A 17,348-nucleotide genomic window follows, 5' to 3' on the forward strand; every position below is an offset into this window, starting at 1 on the left:
ACCTTAATTCTTGATTTGGGACAGCGAACAGGCCTCTTTCAACTGGCTAACTCTGTGCAAAACTTAATTCAATAGGGGCAGAGGCAGATAGATGTGCTAATGGCCAATTTGTATATCAAGCATTTTTATTATTATATATACCCGCTAAAAAGTGGAACCATGCATGCACACGTTAATTCATGTGCAAAATGTAGCGAATCCCCAAGCCATTTATTAACCACTAATAAGTACAGGGAACCCATGCACGCACATTAACCCACATGTCTGCATGTGTATACAATGATCCCATGCAGCAGTCAATGTTGTTGTTACTGAATCACATGCACACAGTAAAAATACTTTCGTTATATAATTATACAGTAACATATTTTAACTATAAAACACGATGATGCATCTCATAATTATAATAAATTATGTGTTTTTGCTGTGCAGGTCATGCATTTATGTGTAAAATCTGATGAATCCAAGCATGCATGTTATCCCACTATAAATAATAAAAGTGCAAAATCTTGGCCTGCATGTATGGGGCCGAGACTAATACATGCATGTGTGAGTCCTCATAGGGTTATGGCGAAGGGTCACGTTAAAAGTATGAACAGACAAATATAAAGTGTGCCGGAGAGCTTGCTAGGTAACAGAGTACTCATGCAAAAACTGGCTTCTTCATAATAAAGATAATGAGATTGACCTGCATGGCAGTCTAAATCACATTCATATTGCAGCTAGTGAATCCATGCATGCAATGTATATGTTGTTACTATAGTATATACCTGGAAGCAGTCTGTGCTAATTAATGGAATTTAATCACAGTCTCATGCAGGATGTATCTTATAGTGGTGAATCCATGCAATCCTGACTGTGGTTAGTACCTGCATGGGATTATGTTCTACGTGCTGCAGTGTGGAATCTACAGTACTATACTACCTGGAATCATAAATACTGAAGGCTGTAAGAACATGGTCGCTTCAGCTAACAATTAAATTAGATCTCAGTTCTGTGAATGGGCCTCCTGTGATTCAGAATCCTTGCATGCATGATAGCATGGTGTGATGAACCCTGGGTAGTGTCTATTTTGTAGAATGAACTCTTACTGTTCTGTGAATCCATATTAGTATTAACTGTGAGCTGGCCCAATACAAGGTTACTCTATAATGTGTCAACCTTTTATTGGGCCAGCTCACAGTTAAAAACTTTATACTATAATACATCTCACTATTTCGGCTGTGAATGGAGTTAATTCATATGAGGCTAACGTGCAATGAAATTGGATTTATGCATGTGTGCATGTATGTACTTTGGGAAGTCCATGTATGGATGTTGTTGCTATACACGAATTAAAAGTGGATATTTCATACAGTTTGATATACTTGAATCCGTACGGGCATGATGCACTCTATAATTGTAACGAGAAGTGTGGATAGAACACTGATTTTGTAGAACACGTACGTTATGAAGACACTTACTACATGCAAAAAATGCAAATGAGTGCCTGAGTGCTTGTTTCATACTGTATGCATGCATGTACATTCTACGGCTCTTTTGGAAAAACGTTTATGTGCAAGTCACTGATGGGCCATGTCAGAAGGAAGTAAACTGTAGTCAGGGCAACAGTTGTTAAGGTGGAGAAACAGCATTGTACAACGTAGCAACCCTGCAGGTCCAGGTCATGGCTCCTCATTTGTAACTATACAGCTTGTATGCATAATTAGTCTATAATTATATATATATATAGTTGTGCCGCTCAAATTGTGTTGCACATACGCAAATATACCATGCATGCGCATGCAGACTGGAGTATATAGGAGGAGAGTCAGGTCTTTAATGAACGTTAATTACATTATGATCGTCTAGTTTTCCTTTTTTACCTCCAATCCTTCATCGGGTTTAGAGGTAATAGAGATGGTAATTATTAAAATGCAATTAAAGTGCACCGAGACAGATTTAAATTAATTGACCCTGACTATAATTATCATACTCCCTAAATCCTATAGCGCCATGGACTGTTGACAGCTGAAGGCAAGGGATAGGGTTAGAGTTAGGGTTATATAGGCCAATAGGGTTAGGCATCTGTGTTACTATTCACTTTCACACTTCCCATGCATATAATTATATAGCACAACAAATAACACATACAATAAACACAGGCTTTATCAACAATACCAGCTGTATAGCTACTACGTAATTAGTGGCAAAGAGCGATATAGTACTACCAGATACATTCATCTTATTTTTCTTGTGGGCCGATAACACCTGGAATTATAGTGCTTCTGCTAGATCCAGTGTGATGAATCCGTGCAGTCCATGTGGTTATGAGCTGGAATTATACTTCTGCTAATGGCTAAGAAATTAGATTGCTGCAGTACTGCATGTACAGTCAGTCCATGAATGCATGTGGTTTTTATCTGGAAATATGTTTCTTCTAAATGAAAATAGAATCCATTCAGTCCATGTGGCACCACATCAGTGCACACATAACACATGAATCCATGAGTATATAAGTGGGTCCAATTTTCTCATTGACAATCACTGCAATTGTTCATCATTTCAAGTTGTGAAGGATTTTCTCTGGATATCATCATGAAGATTTCAATGATTGCCACTGTGGCTCTGCTATCTCTCGTGGCCCTGGCCTCTTCTGCTCCTCTTCGCTCTTATTATCAGGAGAAAGATGCTCAGCAACAACACGACTATAAATATTACGATCAGCTGAAGGATGCCCTGGAGCAAAGCAATGGTAATTTCACCAATACCATGCACTAGAAAGTGACACCATTATTAGAATAATTATGTTGTTTCGTATTCACTAATTACTTATGAATTTACTACAGTTGAGGAGGCTCGTCAGCAACGCGGTAACTACAACTACAAGACACAGATGCAGCAGGACGGTGGCCCAAGCAACTATTACTATAAGACACAGATGCAGCAGGACGGTGGCCCAAGCAACTATTATAAGACACAGATGCAGCAGGACGGTGGCCCAAGCAACTATTACTATAAGACACAGATGCAGCAGGACGGTGGCCCAAGCAACTATTATAAGACACAGATGCAGCAGGACGGTGGCCCAAGCAACTATTACTATAAGACACAGATGCAGCAGGACGGTGGCCCAAGCAACTATTATAAGACACAGATGCAGCAGGACGGTGGCCCAAGCAACTATTACTATAAGACACAGATGCAGCAGGACGGTGGCCCAAGCAGCTATTACTATAAGACACAGATGCAGCAGGACGGTCGCCCAAGCAACTATTATAAGACACAGATGCAGCAGGACGATGGCCCAAGCAACTATTACTATATAAGGCACAGATGCAGCAAGACGGTGGCCCAAGCAACTATTACTATAAGGCACAGATGCAGCAGGACGGTGGCCCAAGCAACTATTACTATAAAGCCCAGATGCAGCAGGACGGTGGCCCAAGCAACTATTACTATAAGGCACAGATGCAGCAAAATGGCCCATGTAAGTACCTTTCACCCAAATTCATAGTGAGACCATTAATTTAATATTTTTTGTATTGCCATCACATGAGAATATTCACTATACAGCGGAGGAGGCTCGTCAGCAACACGGCAACTATTACTATAAGGCACAGATGCAGCAAGATGAGCCATGTAAGTACCTTCTACAACTCGACCATGCAGAATTCATAAGAATGTGACACTATGCATTAAGTTTTATAGTAATATAGCCCATCACATAAGAATAATTTACTACAGCTGATTGGACACCAGAGACACCAGCTGAGGTAGATGCTATGCAAGAAGAGCGCCCATGTAAGCACATTTTCCACTAACTAATGAGTGCTACTAATCATGAACGCGACGCTATTCATTTTAGTCTAATTGCAGTTTAACGCCTTCGTAGTTTCTCAACACCAACCACCTAAATATAGAATCAATTTCAGCTGCAGTATAATAGTAATGTATAATTATGGTTATCAACAATAATTTACTGTTACATGAATGACCACTTTCTGCAGCTGACAGTCTACTGCTAGCAGTGTTGCAGTCCCTGTTGGACAAGTGAGTGCATGAGACTTCTCTGCATGGTTGCGTGATATGCTATTATCGTTGCATGAAGAGATAATTAATTAAATCATAATGCATTGTTTTTATCCAAGCTTTTTATTTGTGCAGACAAGAAGAGTGAACCAGCTGAACATGAGAAGCGCGGATACCCGAAATAGTAGAACACATTAAAAATAGCAGTGTGAAAATTTCTAGTTATAATTATGATAATGAGATCAATAGAAATGAGTGAAATTCAACTTCAGACCAGGCTGCATGTTGTAATCATTATTAATTAATCACAATCATCATGAAGTTGCAGTGACCCAGCCAGAGGGCATGCATATGCACAGTTCTAATAATAATATAGGCTAATTGTGGTGTACATGCTCATTGAGCATTGAGTCTCATGTGCAAGGACCTATACAGTGCATGCATGCATGCCACACACATAGGCCTGTGCCAAATGTTCCTATATCAAAACTAAAAAACCTTTGTCATTGTTAGCTTGTAGGAATCTCATATCTGCAGCAATCAGCTCTTAAGTTCCTTATAGTGTCCTCTATCTTCAGCCATGTATTACTCTTTTTGAGTATGAATTGGTAAAAGTGGTAGCAGAGTGATATTACAAAGATGATAAATGATAAAGCCATCGAAGTAATAGATAGTGCTGACTGACTGCTCTTGGTGTCTTTGACATAGAAGGTGCCAAATGCTAGACGAGTAGATAGAGAGCTTCAAGAGAATCACACAATTTGTTTTTGTACAAAGGATTGTTCAGCAATTTCCAGCTGATCAGTCCAACTGATAGAATCCCACATGATAGAATAGAGAGAGAAGTGTCCAACGCCATGGCAGCTACTAGAATATGAGCAGTCAGAGCCAAAAGGAGCAGTCCCACCCAATAGCGATGTTTGGGAGTGAATGGAGCATGGTACGCATCCATGAAACCAATGTACTTTGCATTGTAGTCCATTTCATGAGTTTCCATTTTGAACAGTGAGAAAACCATTGTCCAAAGAAGAGCACCACAGTGAACAATACACCACCGGTTAGGATTATGGCGGCAAAAACAAATCGAGGGATGTGATCGGAAGTGAAATATTGCACATTGCCGTCATACAGCCAAAGTATATCACTTGACTTGTTAGGAAAATCCAATTCATTGGTTGAACCATCAGGATAATCCAAGACCCTGTATTGCAATGCAGCAATGATAAACCGTAAGAGTTTTGAATAAGAGAGTAGGACGAGTGTGCCTAGGGCAGCAACTGGGTTCCTGTTGGAGAGGAGCTTTGAAAATGAGTCAGAGTACTTGCTTAAAATGATAGCTGCATGGATGAGTTATGGAGCAAAATCATCTTATACAGTAGCACTAAATTAGAAAGGTGATAATTAAGAACATCAGAAGAAACAAATAAGCGGGAAAGACAAGTTGAAGAAGCACACTTATTTGAGAGGTCATTCCATCATAAAAGCATGTCTCAATACCCAAGTCAAGATATGAAAACCGTTAAAGCGTTATGAAAAGGTATGAAAATTGACTCATTTGCTGCTAGGATATTGGTGTTACAGTTAGAAGATCAGCTGATGGATAGTGCCTGTTGCTACGGTAATGTTGAAAAGGAGAATGAATGCAACTAGTACTATATGCCTGCCAGGGCAAACGGAAGTAGCAGGAGAAGGTAAGAGTTTGAGCATATCGTGAAGTACCTAACACAAGACTCGATACCTGGTTCACATTCTCCACACAAGACACAACTTCGATTGTAGGCACATTGTTCGTCAGGGTTGCTTAGACTGATGTTGACTGGCTTTAGTACACAATAGTCAAAATAATGTACAGTTACTAATTTATAACCTGTTCCGCTGGTGGTATTAGTTACTCCTATCCATATGTTGTTATTGCTTTTCAATTTTATGGACAGGTCTCATTTTCCTCAGAACAGTTTGTTATCTGATATTCTTGTTGCAGGACTGGATCACAGTCACACTTGCACTCAATTGAGGACATGATTGGTTGGAGTCCAATTCACACTTTTGAAAAGATATGTTTAGAATTTGTCTAAAAATTCCCAAATTGTTGCATGGACCATCAGCATAATTATAGAGTTCCACTCCAAATATGAATGAAGCATTTTGTTTGTGTCAGATCTCGTGCAGTAGTTACATCCTCTCCTCTACACACACCACTCTCAGTACTGTCTGCCACAAATATCCCCCCTCCATATATTGAGCCGTGTTATTGTGGATTTCTATAGCTTCACGTCTTGTTTCAGAATATATATCTTGGAACTTTGTTGTAGATACATTCCACCTCCACTGTTGTTTGCTGAGTTTGACTTGATTTGGACGTGAGCGCGAGAAAAAGCCTTAATGTTTGAAGCGACTGCATAAATACCTCCTCCATTTTGAGCATCATTTCAATCTATAATACTCACAAACATTACACTTTCTATGTCACTACATGTACACAGGACATATAAATATACAACCAGTAGTGACCTTCAAATCAAATGCATAAATCCCACCACCATTTTATGCTGTGTTATGAGAAATCTCTATGGGATAGTGAACAAAGAGTATGCTCTCTCTCAGAAACACACCTCCTACAGTAGCTATATTGTTAGAAATGACCACTCCTTCTGCATTGATATAGATTTGACTCTGAACTGCTCTGATGGCTCCACCCTGCACACCACGATTGTTACTGAGAGTTGTGGGTCCATTGAACTCCACTCGACTGCTTAGAGAATACACAGGGTTTACATTATTGCTAACGTTGTTAACTCCCGTCAATGACAAATTAAAATGCACATAAATGATATTTTACTCTCGAAATTGTCAAATATGCTTAAGTTGAGATAGCAACCGCAATCACTCCATGCATCTTGTTTGGTGGCTCTGTTGTTGGTGAGCAGAGAGTCGGAAATGATCACAGTGCCATCAGCAACAAAAAACACTCCACCAAAATCAGCACTGTTATTTTTAAACACGGCTTTAGAGACAGATATAGTTCCAGTATATGCCAAAATCCCTCCTCCAATACTGTTACTTGTGGTACTTCCTCCATTACCAACTACAGCTTCATTGTTCGTTATATATATTACAGCTCAAGATAGATGCTATATAAAAATTCCAATCGCTCCACCAAAGGCAGCGTTGTTGTTTGTTAGCTTGCTATCAGATATCAATAACTCTCCATTGAAAACCAAAATCGCTCCACCTGATCTTTCAGCACTGTTGTACGCTAGCTTACTGTCGGAGATGGAGACACTCCCATCCTGGCTATTAATTGCTTCACTGTCAGAGTTAGCACTATTGTTCAGTAGCGCACAGTGTGATATGGACAAATTACTGCTGGGCAAGGGGGCAACAATTGCATCACCAGCTTCAGTGCTATTGTTTGAAAAATTGCACAAAACTAATAGTCACATTTTTAGAGAACACCGCCACTGCTCCACCACGTCCAAGTATAGCAGTATTGGAATTGAACCTTGAACTGTTAATAACTTTATGAGATTAAATGTTAACTGCTGCGCACCACCAACGTTACTGAAGAAGTCGCTCTTTTCATGCATTTATGTGTAAAATCTGATGAATCCAAGCATGTATGTTATCCCACTATAAATAATAAAAGTGCAAAATCTTGGCCTGCATGTATGGGGCCAAGACTAATGCATGTGTGAGTCCTCATAGGATTATGGTGAAGGGTCACATTAAAAGTATGAACAGACAAATATAAAGTGTGCCGGAGAGCTTGCTGGGTAACAGAGTACTCATGCAAAAACTGGCTTCTTCATAATAAAGATAATGAGATTGACCTGCATGGCAGTCTAAATCACATTCATATTACAGCTAGTGAATCCATGCATGCAATGTATATGTTGTTACTATAGTGTATACCTGGAAGCAGTCTGTGCTAATTAATGGAATTTAATCACAGTCTCATGCAGGATGTATCTTATAGTGGTGAATCCATGCAATCCTGACTGTGGTTAGTACCTGCATGGGATTATGTTCTACGTGCTGCAGTGTGGAATCTACAGTACTATACTACCTGGAATCATAAATACTGAAGGCTGTAAGAACATGGTCGCTTCAGCTAACAATTAAATTAGATTTCAGTTCTGTGAATGGACCTCCTGTGATTCAGAATCCTTGCATGCATGATAGCATGGTGTGATGAACCCTGGGTAGTGTCTATTTTGTAGAAACTCTTACTGTTCTGTGAATCCATATTAGTATTAACTGTGAGCTGGCCCAATACAAGGTTACTCTATAATGTGTCAACCTTTTATTGGGCCAGCTCACAGTTAAAAACTTTATACTATAATACATCTCACTATTTCGGCTGTGAATGGAGTTAATTCATATTAGGCTAACGTGCAATGAAATTGGATTTATGCATGTGTGCATGTATGTACTTTGGGAAGTCCATGCATGGATGTTGTTGCTATACACGAATTAAAAGTGGATATTTCATACAGTTTGATATACTTGAATCCGTACGGGCATGATGCACTCTATAAACTGATTTTGTAGAACACGTACGTTATGAAGACACTTACTACATGCAAAAAATGCAAATGAGTGCCTGAGTGCTTGTTTCATACTGTATGCATGCATGTACATTCTATACGGCTCTTTTGGAAAAACGTTTATGTGCAAGTCACTGATGGGCCATGTCAGAAGGAAGTAAACTGTAGTCAGGACAACAGTTGTTAAGGTGGAGGAAGTAAACTGTAGTCAGGACAACAGTTGTTAAGGTGGAGAAACAGCATTGTACAACGTAGCAACCCTGCAGGTCCAGGTCATGGCTCCTCATTTGTAACTATACAGCTTGTATGCATAATTAATTTATTGTCTATAATTATAGTTGTGCCGCTCAAATTGTGTTGCACATACACAAATATACCATGCATGCGCAGGCAGACTGGAGTATAGGAGGAGAGTCAGGTCTTTAATGAACGTTAATTACATTATGATCGTCTAGTTTTTCTTTTTTACCTCCAATCCTTCATCGGGTTTAGAGGTAATAGAGATGGTAATTATTAAAATGCAATTAAAGTGCACCGAAACAGATTTAAATTAATTGACCCTGACTATAATTATCATACAGCGCCATGATAGTTGACAGCTGAAGGCAAGGGATAGGGTTAGAGTTAGGGTTATATAGGCCAATAGGGTTAGGCATCTGTGTTACTATTCACTTTCACACTTCCCATGCATATAATTATAGCACAACAAATAACACATACAATAAACACAGGCTTTATCAACAATACCTGCTGTATAGCTACTACGTAATTAGTGGCAAAGAGCGGTATAGTACTACCAGATACATTCATCTTGTGGGCCGATAACACCTGGGATTATAGTGCTTCTGCTAGATCCAATGTGATGAAGCCGTGCAGTCCATGTGGTTATGAGCTGGAATTATGCTTCTGCTAATAGTAGGAAATTAGATTGCTGCAGTACTGCATGTACAGTCAGTTCATGAATGCATGTGGTTTTTATCTGGAAATATGTTTCTGCTAAATGAAAATAGAATCCATTCAGTCCATGTGGCACCACATCAGTGCACACATAACACATGAATCCATGACTATATAAGTGAGTTCAATTTTCTCATTGACATTCACTGCAATTGTTCATCATTTCAAGTTGTAAAGGATTTTCTCTGGATATCATCATGAAGATTTCAATGATTGCCACTGTGGCTCTGCTATCTCTCGTGGCTCTGGCCTCTTCTGCTCCTCATCGCTCTTATTATCAGGAGAAAGATGCTCAGCAACAGCACGACTATAAATATTACGATCAGCTGAAGGATGCCCTGGAGCAAAGCAATGGTAATTTCACCAATACCATGCACTAGAAAGTGACACCATTATTAGAATAATTATGTTGTTTCGTATTCACTAATTACTTATGAATTTACTACAGTTGAGGAGGCTCGTCAGCAACGCGGTAACTACAACTACAAGACACAGATGCAGCAGGACGGTGGCCCAAGCAACTATTACTATAAGACACAGATGCAGCAGGACGGTGGCCCAAGCAACTATTACTATAAGACACAGATGCAGCAGGACGATCGCCCAAGCAACTATTACTATAAGGCACAGATGCAGCAGGACGGTGGCCCAAGCAACTATTACTATAAGGCACAGATGCAGCAGGACGGTGGCCCAAGCAACTATTACTATAAGACACAGATGCAGCAGGCTGATCGCCCAAGCAACTATTACTATAAGGCACAGATGCAGCAGGACGGTGGTCCAAGCAACTATTACTATAAGACACAGATGCAGCAGGACGGTGGCCCAAGCAGCTATTACTACAAGGCACAGATGCAGCAGGACGGTGGCCCAAGCAACTATTACTATAAGGCACAGATGCAGCAGGACGGTGGCCCAAGCTATAAGACACAGATGCAGCAGAACGATGGCCCAAGTAACTATTACTATAAGACACAGATGCAGCAGAACGATCGCCCAAGCAACTATTACTATAAGGCACAGATGCAGCAGGACGGTGGCCCAAGCAACTATTACTATAAGGCGCAGATGCAGCAAAATGGCCCATGTAAGTACCTTTCACCAAAACTCATAGTGAAACCATTAATTTGATATTTTTTGTATTGGCATCACATGAGAATATTTCACTATACAGCGGAGGAGGCTCGTCAGCAACACGGCAACTATTACTATAAGGCACAGATGCAACAAGATGAGCCATGTAAGTACTTTCAACAACTCGACCATGCAGAATTCATAAGAATGTGACGCTATGCATTAAGTTTAAATGTTTTATAGTAATATCACATAAGAATAATTTACTACAGCTGATGATTGGACACCAGAGACACCAGCTGAGGTAGATGCTATGCAAGAAGAGCGCCCATGTAAGTACACTTTCCACCAACTAATGAGTACTACTAATCATGAACGCGGCACTATTCATTTTAGTCTAATTGCAGTTTAATGCCTTCGTAGTTTCTCAACACCAACCACCTAAATATAGAACCGATTTCAGCTGCAGTATAATAGTAATGTATATGGTTATCAACAATAATTTGCTGTTACATTAATGATCACTTTCTTCAGCTGACAGTCTACTGCTAGCAGCACTGCAGTCCCTGTTGGACAAGTGAGTGTATGAGACTTCTCTGCATGGTTGCGTAATATGCTATTATCGTTGCATGAAGAGATAATTAATTAAATCATAATGCATTGTTTTATCCAAGCTCTTTATTTGTGCAGACAAGAAGAGTAAACCAGCCGAATATGAGAAGCACGGATACTGAAATAGTAGAACACATTAAAAATTGCAGTGTGAAAATTTCTAGTTATAATTATGATAATGAGATCAATAGAAATGAGTGAAATTCAACTTCAGACCAGGCTGCATGTTGTAATCATTATTAATTAATCACAATCATCATGAAGTTGCAGTGACCCAGTCAGAGGGCATGCATATGCCAGTTCGAATAATAATATAGGCTAATTGTGTTGTACATGCTCATTGAGCATTGAGTCTTATGTGCAAGGACCTAATACAGTGCATGCATGCCACACACATAGGCCTGTGCCAAATGTTCCTATAATAGCTTATATAGGTTATGCAGTACTCATTGCATCACACATACATACCTCCCAGACAACATTTAACACTAGACGTTTAGTTTAGTTCAGTGAGATTTTTACTTCCTTTACCATTGAGCTTATTAATTTTGATACCAGTCTTACCATGATAAACTATTTTCGTACTTTTCACAGTATATAGCCAGCAGATAACATAATTGTAAACACATGAATTGGCTTTTATAAAAGACGCTTTATTATCTATACCAACTTAAACTCTTTTACTATACAATAGTGACAAAGATTGTATTACTGAATGCAAAATCATTACCTATAATAATTATAGCATCTTGCAGGAGCTGCTGCAGTACATTATTATGCCTCGGTATGCGCATAACAATTTCCCCATCATTCTATCTTAATATTCCTATTATTCTCATTCTGATCATTCGAAGAGATGGCATACAAAATTAAGAGCACAGCACACAACTGACACAAGAGATAAAAAAATATCTCAGTGCTCTCTACAAGAATGTCCTTATGCAAAACTTAATGAAATGATCTTTACCAAAAATAATTATAATTTGTCTAGGTCGGTAGTAGCCTCGATCCCAGGCCGATCCGTCTCTAATTGAACGCTAGGTCGCCTCCTCGGCCTGGTATTGATTGTATCTGGGCGTGACCGGAAACTGGTAAGTATCAGCTATGTCTGTAAAATCTTCAGTTCATCACAGTTGGCTAAAAATACAGCGATATAATGATATAATGACACTAGAAATTAATACTGTGCACAGCAGTACTGCGTCCATAATAAATGCAGATGTTTAGAAGCGAAGATCTCAAACGAGAGCTTCCAGAAAGACTTAATAAATACTGCGTTGGATGGCACTGGGGCATCATCTTTCAATGAGTTCACACCCATCAGCTAGGAGGAGTACGACGGGGGTTGGAGGGGAAGGTTCCATTTTGCTCCTGTATACAAATTAGTATGAACTTAAATTCACCATTCCACTATACATTTTGTAACTCACAGTGATGGTCCACATAAAACTAGCCACGATCCCAGGCCGCACTTCCTTGAAGGCCGGTGAAGGAGGCTAACACAACCAACACCAGTGCCAGTGCCGTAATGTCATATCTTGATCCAGATACCAAGGATTGGACTATAGGCTATAGTGTACAATTTCCAATGATGAAAGGTATTATTGATTTATATCGCTCACCTTGACAATACATCCCAGGCCCAGCCACTTGTGGACACCCCTGAGCATAGTATACAAGAGATCGATGGCCAGAGTCTGAGGATAGACTCTACCAAGTGTATCTGGCAATCAATGGTATAATCAAGCGCTTGTATTAAATTGTGTAGTCAATCAAAGGTAGCCACTGATAGCAGAAACTTGAGAACCTAGGTCTGTTCTTTCACAAGAGTGATGCTCCTTCTTCCTTCGCACAAGACAGCTCCTCACACTCTAGCTAGCTAAGCCTATATCTATGACAAACTAAACTTGCAAAGAATAGACCTATGACACGGAGTTCTTTGTGATTTAACGGTGATTTTACGGAGTAAGTATGCTTACATACACTATTAGTGTTTCTATTCGCTCCACCTTGCTCAGGTATAGTCTCATGAATCAGCCGCCGAAGAACGGCGGCTGATTCATGAGACTAGCTCAGGTATTCGCTCTTTTTTAGCGAATACCTGAGCAACCACAGCAACCACAGCACACATGCCCAGATACACGCCCAGATACAATCAATACCAGGCCGAGGAGGCGACCTAGCGTTCAATTAGAGACGGATCGGCCTGGGATCGAGGCTAGGTCGGTAGTAATGTTGTGTTGTGCATACTCATCGCCGTGTATATTATACATGTACTCTCTGACTTCGTTCACTTTCACACCACCATAGCACTATAGCAACATACAACATAAACACTTGCAATTAATCAACAACTACCAACGAGAGGTTTGACCATAGATACTATCTAATGGTTTGACTGCCTAGTATATTTATAAGCAACTCTTGTGGTCCCCATAAAACTGCAAGAAGTTGGAGAATTAAGTTGCTGCAGCTAGCTAGCTAGGACTAATGGCCCCTAAGAAAAGAAATCGTGGCTTTGTGAGTAAGAGAGAGAGCAATGAACCCATCCTTCTGGAGGAGCCCTATAATGGAGGAACCGGGAAGACATTAGTGTGCCTCTGTGGAAAATGCATCTGCAAGTAAATAATTATAGTCTAGCCCTACCATACCATTGTAAAGGAGCTGCTTGTTCACATACCTGGCTGCATTGTTCGTTTGTCAAGCGTAACCATTATACCACATGCTGCCAACTATTAGCATTCAATTGCACTGCGTTAATTATTATCGTCCATTAATCGCGATATTGAGCAAACAAATTAATCCCCACCCCCTCTTAATAATTATATAGGAAGCACCACTGTCCAGTTCACCTCAGTACTACAGGAGCCCTAATAACAGACCAAGGACTGAAGGCGTCTTACTTCCCGAAATCAGACTATCAGGAGACCTTTCGTCATATTTACCCCCAGGGATGTCGACCCTCGCTCAAAATACCCCCCACAGTCCGACACATACCCCTCACATCTTGTCAGCACGATCTAGTCACTGTAAATCGTCAGGAGTACACTCAACACCCATTGCAACCGAAAACAGTCTCCTTTAAACCGCAAGCAACCGTACACACCGCTAATACGCAGGTTCAGAGCAGTACTTCATACAAAGAGGATTTTCCACCTCGAAAACCTGTGAAGATTAGTCGACACCCGAACAGAGCACTTCAATCAACACTAAGGCGCAGCTGTCATGATGACTCATTTGCAGATAGCTACGTGACAATGAATCAGAAAATGCTCAAGGAATGGCCAGATTATCACTGCCCACAATCTTATGGAGAGCCTATAACAGCACCATTTTTTCAAGGGGAATTTGACGGAAAGACTGTGTTTCAGAATGATTTCAAAAAAGATGTTATATTATTTGGCCGCCCTAGCACCAGCTTTAAGAAATCTGAAACGACACATGTTAAAAATGCAGCGTTCCACAGTGAGACAACCAACAAATCAGATTACAAGCTGCCACAGATATTTACTAGAGAGCAAGTTCATTTGAGACAAGATGCCAAGAAAAACAAGGAAACAATGGACACTAGTAACGAAAAAATGGACGCTCTCACACAATACCAACGAGACAACCCGGGATTTCGCCACCTTCCAGTCAAGCAATGCTTACTTGCACCTCAACCAGACAATCTCAAGCTTTTTGCAGGCCCACAACAAACTATTACAGAGAACCAAGCTAATTATAAGTACTTCCAGAATGCACCCAGACCGAGAACAACTTGCAAGAAAAAACAACAGCACCATGCAAATAGTGGACAGTTTGACGATCGTACCTCATTCAAAACTGATTTTCAACCAATTCCACTGGAAGAGATGATGGCACAAGCACAAATTGACAAGCAGGCTGCAGCTATTGGCGCCACATACAAGATGGGAGCTCAAGCAAAGCAGGCGCAAGATTATGGCCATAGATTTACTGGAAAAACGACCAATAGCGTCCATTTCCAGCAGTGGAATGTGAGTCCCCGAATTCGCCATGGAGATCGATCCGAGATAACATACCGTCCGTCCAATCATCCATTCAACGTCAAGTCCGAGACGAGTACAAATTTTGTTCCCATGACAGTGAGGCCCTCTAAGAGTTGCAAGCCTTTGGACGTTCATTTTGGACAGCAGAGCTCTCTCTGTCAAGCAATGGCCAGTACAACATCCTATGGAGATCACTTCCTGCCCAAGCCGCTGCCACCCAAGGAACAGTGCCCAGCAGAACTCCTACTAGGTTTATAGGTAGCTATAGATAGTGCATTGAACAGTCCATGTAGTTTTAGTTTCATTCATGCGTGCATTTACCCCCTTTACTGTGCATAAAATTATGCTTTGGATATTTCGGCAATGACAGACTGACTGTATAAAGATAGCCTCGATTCCAGGCCGATTTTAATTGGCCTTGAATCGAGGCTACTCTGTTGGCTGACTCCGGGATCCTACTCCAGGAGTAATACTTCTCTCGAGGCTACGTGTGTTTACTGTCTCTAATGTCTTTTAACAGTAAACACACATAGCCTCGAGACCAGGACTGAAGCTGTCGACTGAGAAAGTAGTTTACAACAGAATTCACCATGCACGCATTTTATACACAAGCTGTCATCTAATTCACCAGGGCTCTATTTTAGTGAAGCTATTATATCCTAAAAAGTTACACACATTTTTTTTAATCATAAACGGAAGTGTTAGTTCAGAACGTGTTTGGAGTTACCTCCAACTAGATGCGACCCTCTAAATATCCCATGCAGGACTTCAATATAATTAACCTCCAAAAGAAGCGACCTCTGGAATCGTATAAATTATTAAAATGTCACCCTTAAAAACTGAGGTCTTACGGTAGTAAGGAGATAAAAGATATCAAACTTTCCGCAGCATAATTTCATAAATTTTTGTGCTGATAGTGGAAGGTGCTTACTTGGGCCACATTGTTGCATCTGCATGCATGAGCATCTATACCAGCTGCTGATAATTATAGCCGTAGTTAGGTCGCTTATGAATTTAATACTAAAGAGCCTCCTCCTCAACTTGATACTATAGGTGAATCCATGCATGTATAGTCTGTGTTGTTACTATACTTGTGGGGGAAAGCTGTAAAGTGAACACTTCAGCTAATCCGGACAGGAAATTAGATCTCAGTTCTGTGAATGCATGTATGGTGGTAGACTCTATATAGTGAATGAATCCTTGCATGCATGGTGGTAGCATGGTGGGGTCATGGAGGTGAATCCTTGTATGCATGGTGGTAGCATGGTGGGGTCATGGAGGTGAATCCTTGCATGCATGGTGGTAGCATGGTGGGGTCATCCATGGAGGTGAATCCTTGTATGCATGGTGGTAGCATGGTGGGGTCATGGAGGTGAATCCTTGTATGCATGGTGGTAGCATGGTGCATGGGGTCATGGAGGTGAATCCTTGTATGCATGGTGGTAGCATGGTGGGGTCATGGAGGTGAATCCTTGTATGCATGGTGGTAGCATGGTGGGGTCATCCATGGAGGTGAATCCTTGTATGCATGGTGGTAGCATGGTGGGGTCATGGAGGTGAATCCTTGCATGCATGGTGGTAGCATGGCGCATGGGGTCATGGAGGTGAATCCTTGATAGTGCCTATTTTGTAGAATGAAATTGGATATCACTGTTCTGTGAATGAGGTTAATCCATGTAAACATGCAGTCTATGTTATTAGGCTTTAATAGTTAAAGACCTAGCTGTTTACTTTGAGGAGGTCCATGTTAATTGTTACTATAATTTAATAGCTATATGTACGTGATATTTTAATATTGCGGTGTAATATCATGTTGAATCTCATGAGTATAGTTGTGATTCCAATTTGGGCAAGCATCATGGGTCTTTCATTTCCATGTCGGCATAATTATACTCTTAGTATAATAGCATATACTTTTAGTATAATAAACAATCATCATAACGGCATAGTAACTTATATCGTATTTTTCTTTCCTATATATATACAGCATGCCCGAGTGAGGTTCGCATGATGCACCGCTATAATTATTATGATATTAAATTATCATGCATGTGGAACTTTGACCTTTGGACCCGCAGGGTTGCTACGTTGTACACTCCACCTTAACAACTGGCACTCATGTATATGCATGTAT

General features: G+C 40.4%; 3 protein-coding genes and 1 long non-coding RNA gene across 4 annotated transcripts; 3 read left to right on the top strand and 1 right to left on the bottom strand.

The window, feature by feature from the left end:
• The first annotated feature begins 2,507 nt into the window (after positions 1-2,507).
• On the top strand, positions 2,508-4,277 carry LOC135336885 (uncharacterized). The gene is made up of 6 exons (XM_064532753.1): positions 2,508-2,734; positions 2,829-3,469; positions 3,556-3,621; positions 3,727-3,783; positions 3,990-4,032; positions 4,147-4,277. The coding sequence occupies exons 1-4, from the start codon at positions 2,578-2,580 to the stop codon at positions 3,757-3,759; spliced, it is 897 nt and encodes a 298-aa protein (XP_064388823.1). The 5' UTR covers positions 2,508-2,577; the 3' UTR covers positions 3,760-3,783; positions 3,990-4,032; positions 4,147-4,277.
• Positions 4,278-9,639: 5,362 nt separating this feature from the next.
• On the top strand, positions 9,640-11,412 carry LOC135336886 (uncharacterized). The gene is made up of 6 exons (XM_064532754.1): positions 9,640-9,869; positions 9,964-10,605; positions 10,693-10,758; positions 10,865-10,924; positions 11,127-11,169; positions 11,283-11,412. Exons 1-6 carry the CDS (start codon positions 9,713-9,715, stop codon positions 11,293-11,295), a joined length of 981 nt encoding a protein of 326 aa, XP_064388824.1. The 5' UTR covers positions 9,640-9,712; the 3' UTR covers positions 11,296-11,412.
• A 1,021-nt stretch (positions 11,413-12,433) lies between these two features.
• Positions 12,434-12,969, bottom strand: LOC135337552 (uncharacterized). Its single transcript, XR_010395171.1, has 3 exons — positions 12,827-12,969; positions 12,635-12,773; positions 12,434-12,575 (listed from the first exon to the last, which is right to left on the bottom strand). It is a non-coding gene; the product is annotated as an uncharacterized LOC135337552 (long non-coding RNA).
• A 725-nt stretch (positions 12,970-13,694) lies between these two features.
• Positions 13,695-15,472, top strand: LOC135337185 (stabilizer of axonemal microtubules 1-like). Its single transcript, XM_064533084.1, has 2 exons — positions 13,695-13,825; positions 14,035-15,472. Exons 1-2 carry the CDS (start codon positions 13,695-13,697, stop codon positions 15,470-15,472), a joined length of 1,569 nt encoding a protein of 522 aa, XP_064389154.1.
• The last annotated feature ends 1,876 nt before the right edge of the window (positions 15,473-17,348 follow it).

Source organism: Halichondria panicea, chromosome 6 (genome assembly GCF_963675165.1).
Source record: "Halichondria panicea chromosome 6, odHalPani1.1, whole genome shotgun sequence".
Lineage (NCBI taxonomy): Eukaryota > Metazoa > Porifera > Demospongiae > Suberitida > Halichondriidae > Halichondria > Halichondria panicea.

What these genes read in the sequence shown, in the direction of transcription:
- LOC135336885 (XM_064532753.1), top strand. Translation starts at nt 2,578, where the DNA reads ATGAAGATTTCAATGATTGCCACTGTGGCTCTGCTATCTCTCGTGGCC. An exon ending in TGCCCTGGAGCAAAGCAATG is followed by an intron (nt 2,735 to 2,828) that starts GTAATTTCACCA and finishes AATTTACTACAG; the next exon opens with TTGAGGAGGCTCGTCAGCAA. An exon ending in GATGCAGCAAAATGGCCCAT is followed by an intron (nt 3,470 to 3,555) that starts GTAAGTACCTTT and finishes TTCACTATACAG; the next exon opens with CGGAGGAGGCTCGTCAGCAA.
- LOC135336886 (XM_064532754.1), top strand. Translation starts at nt 9,713, where the DNA reads ATGAAGATTTCAATGATTGCCACTGTGGCTCTGCTATCTCTCGTGGCT. An exon ending in TGCCCTGGAGCAAAGCAATG is followed by an intron (nt 9,870 to 9,963) that starts GTAATTTCACCA and finishes AATTTACTACAG; the next exon opens with TTGAGGAGGCTCGTCAGCAA. An exon ending in GATGCAGCAAAATGGCCCAT is followed by an intron (nt 10,606 to 10,692) that starts GTAAGTACCTTT and finishes TTCACTATACAG; the next exon opens with CGGAGGAGGCTCGTCAGCAA.
- LOC135337185 (XM_064533084.1), top strand. Translation starts at nt 13,695, where the DNA reads ATGGCCCCTAAGAAAAGAAATCGTGGCTTTGTGAGTAAGAGAGAGAGC. An exon ending in TGTGGAAAATGCATCTGCAA is followed by an intron (nt 13,826 to 14,034) that starts GTAAATAATTAT and finishes ATAATTATATAG; the next exon opens with GAAGCACCACTGTCCAGTTC.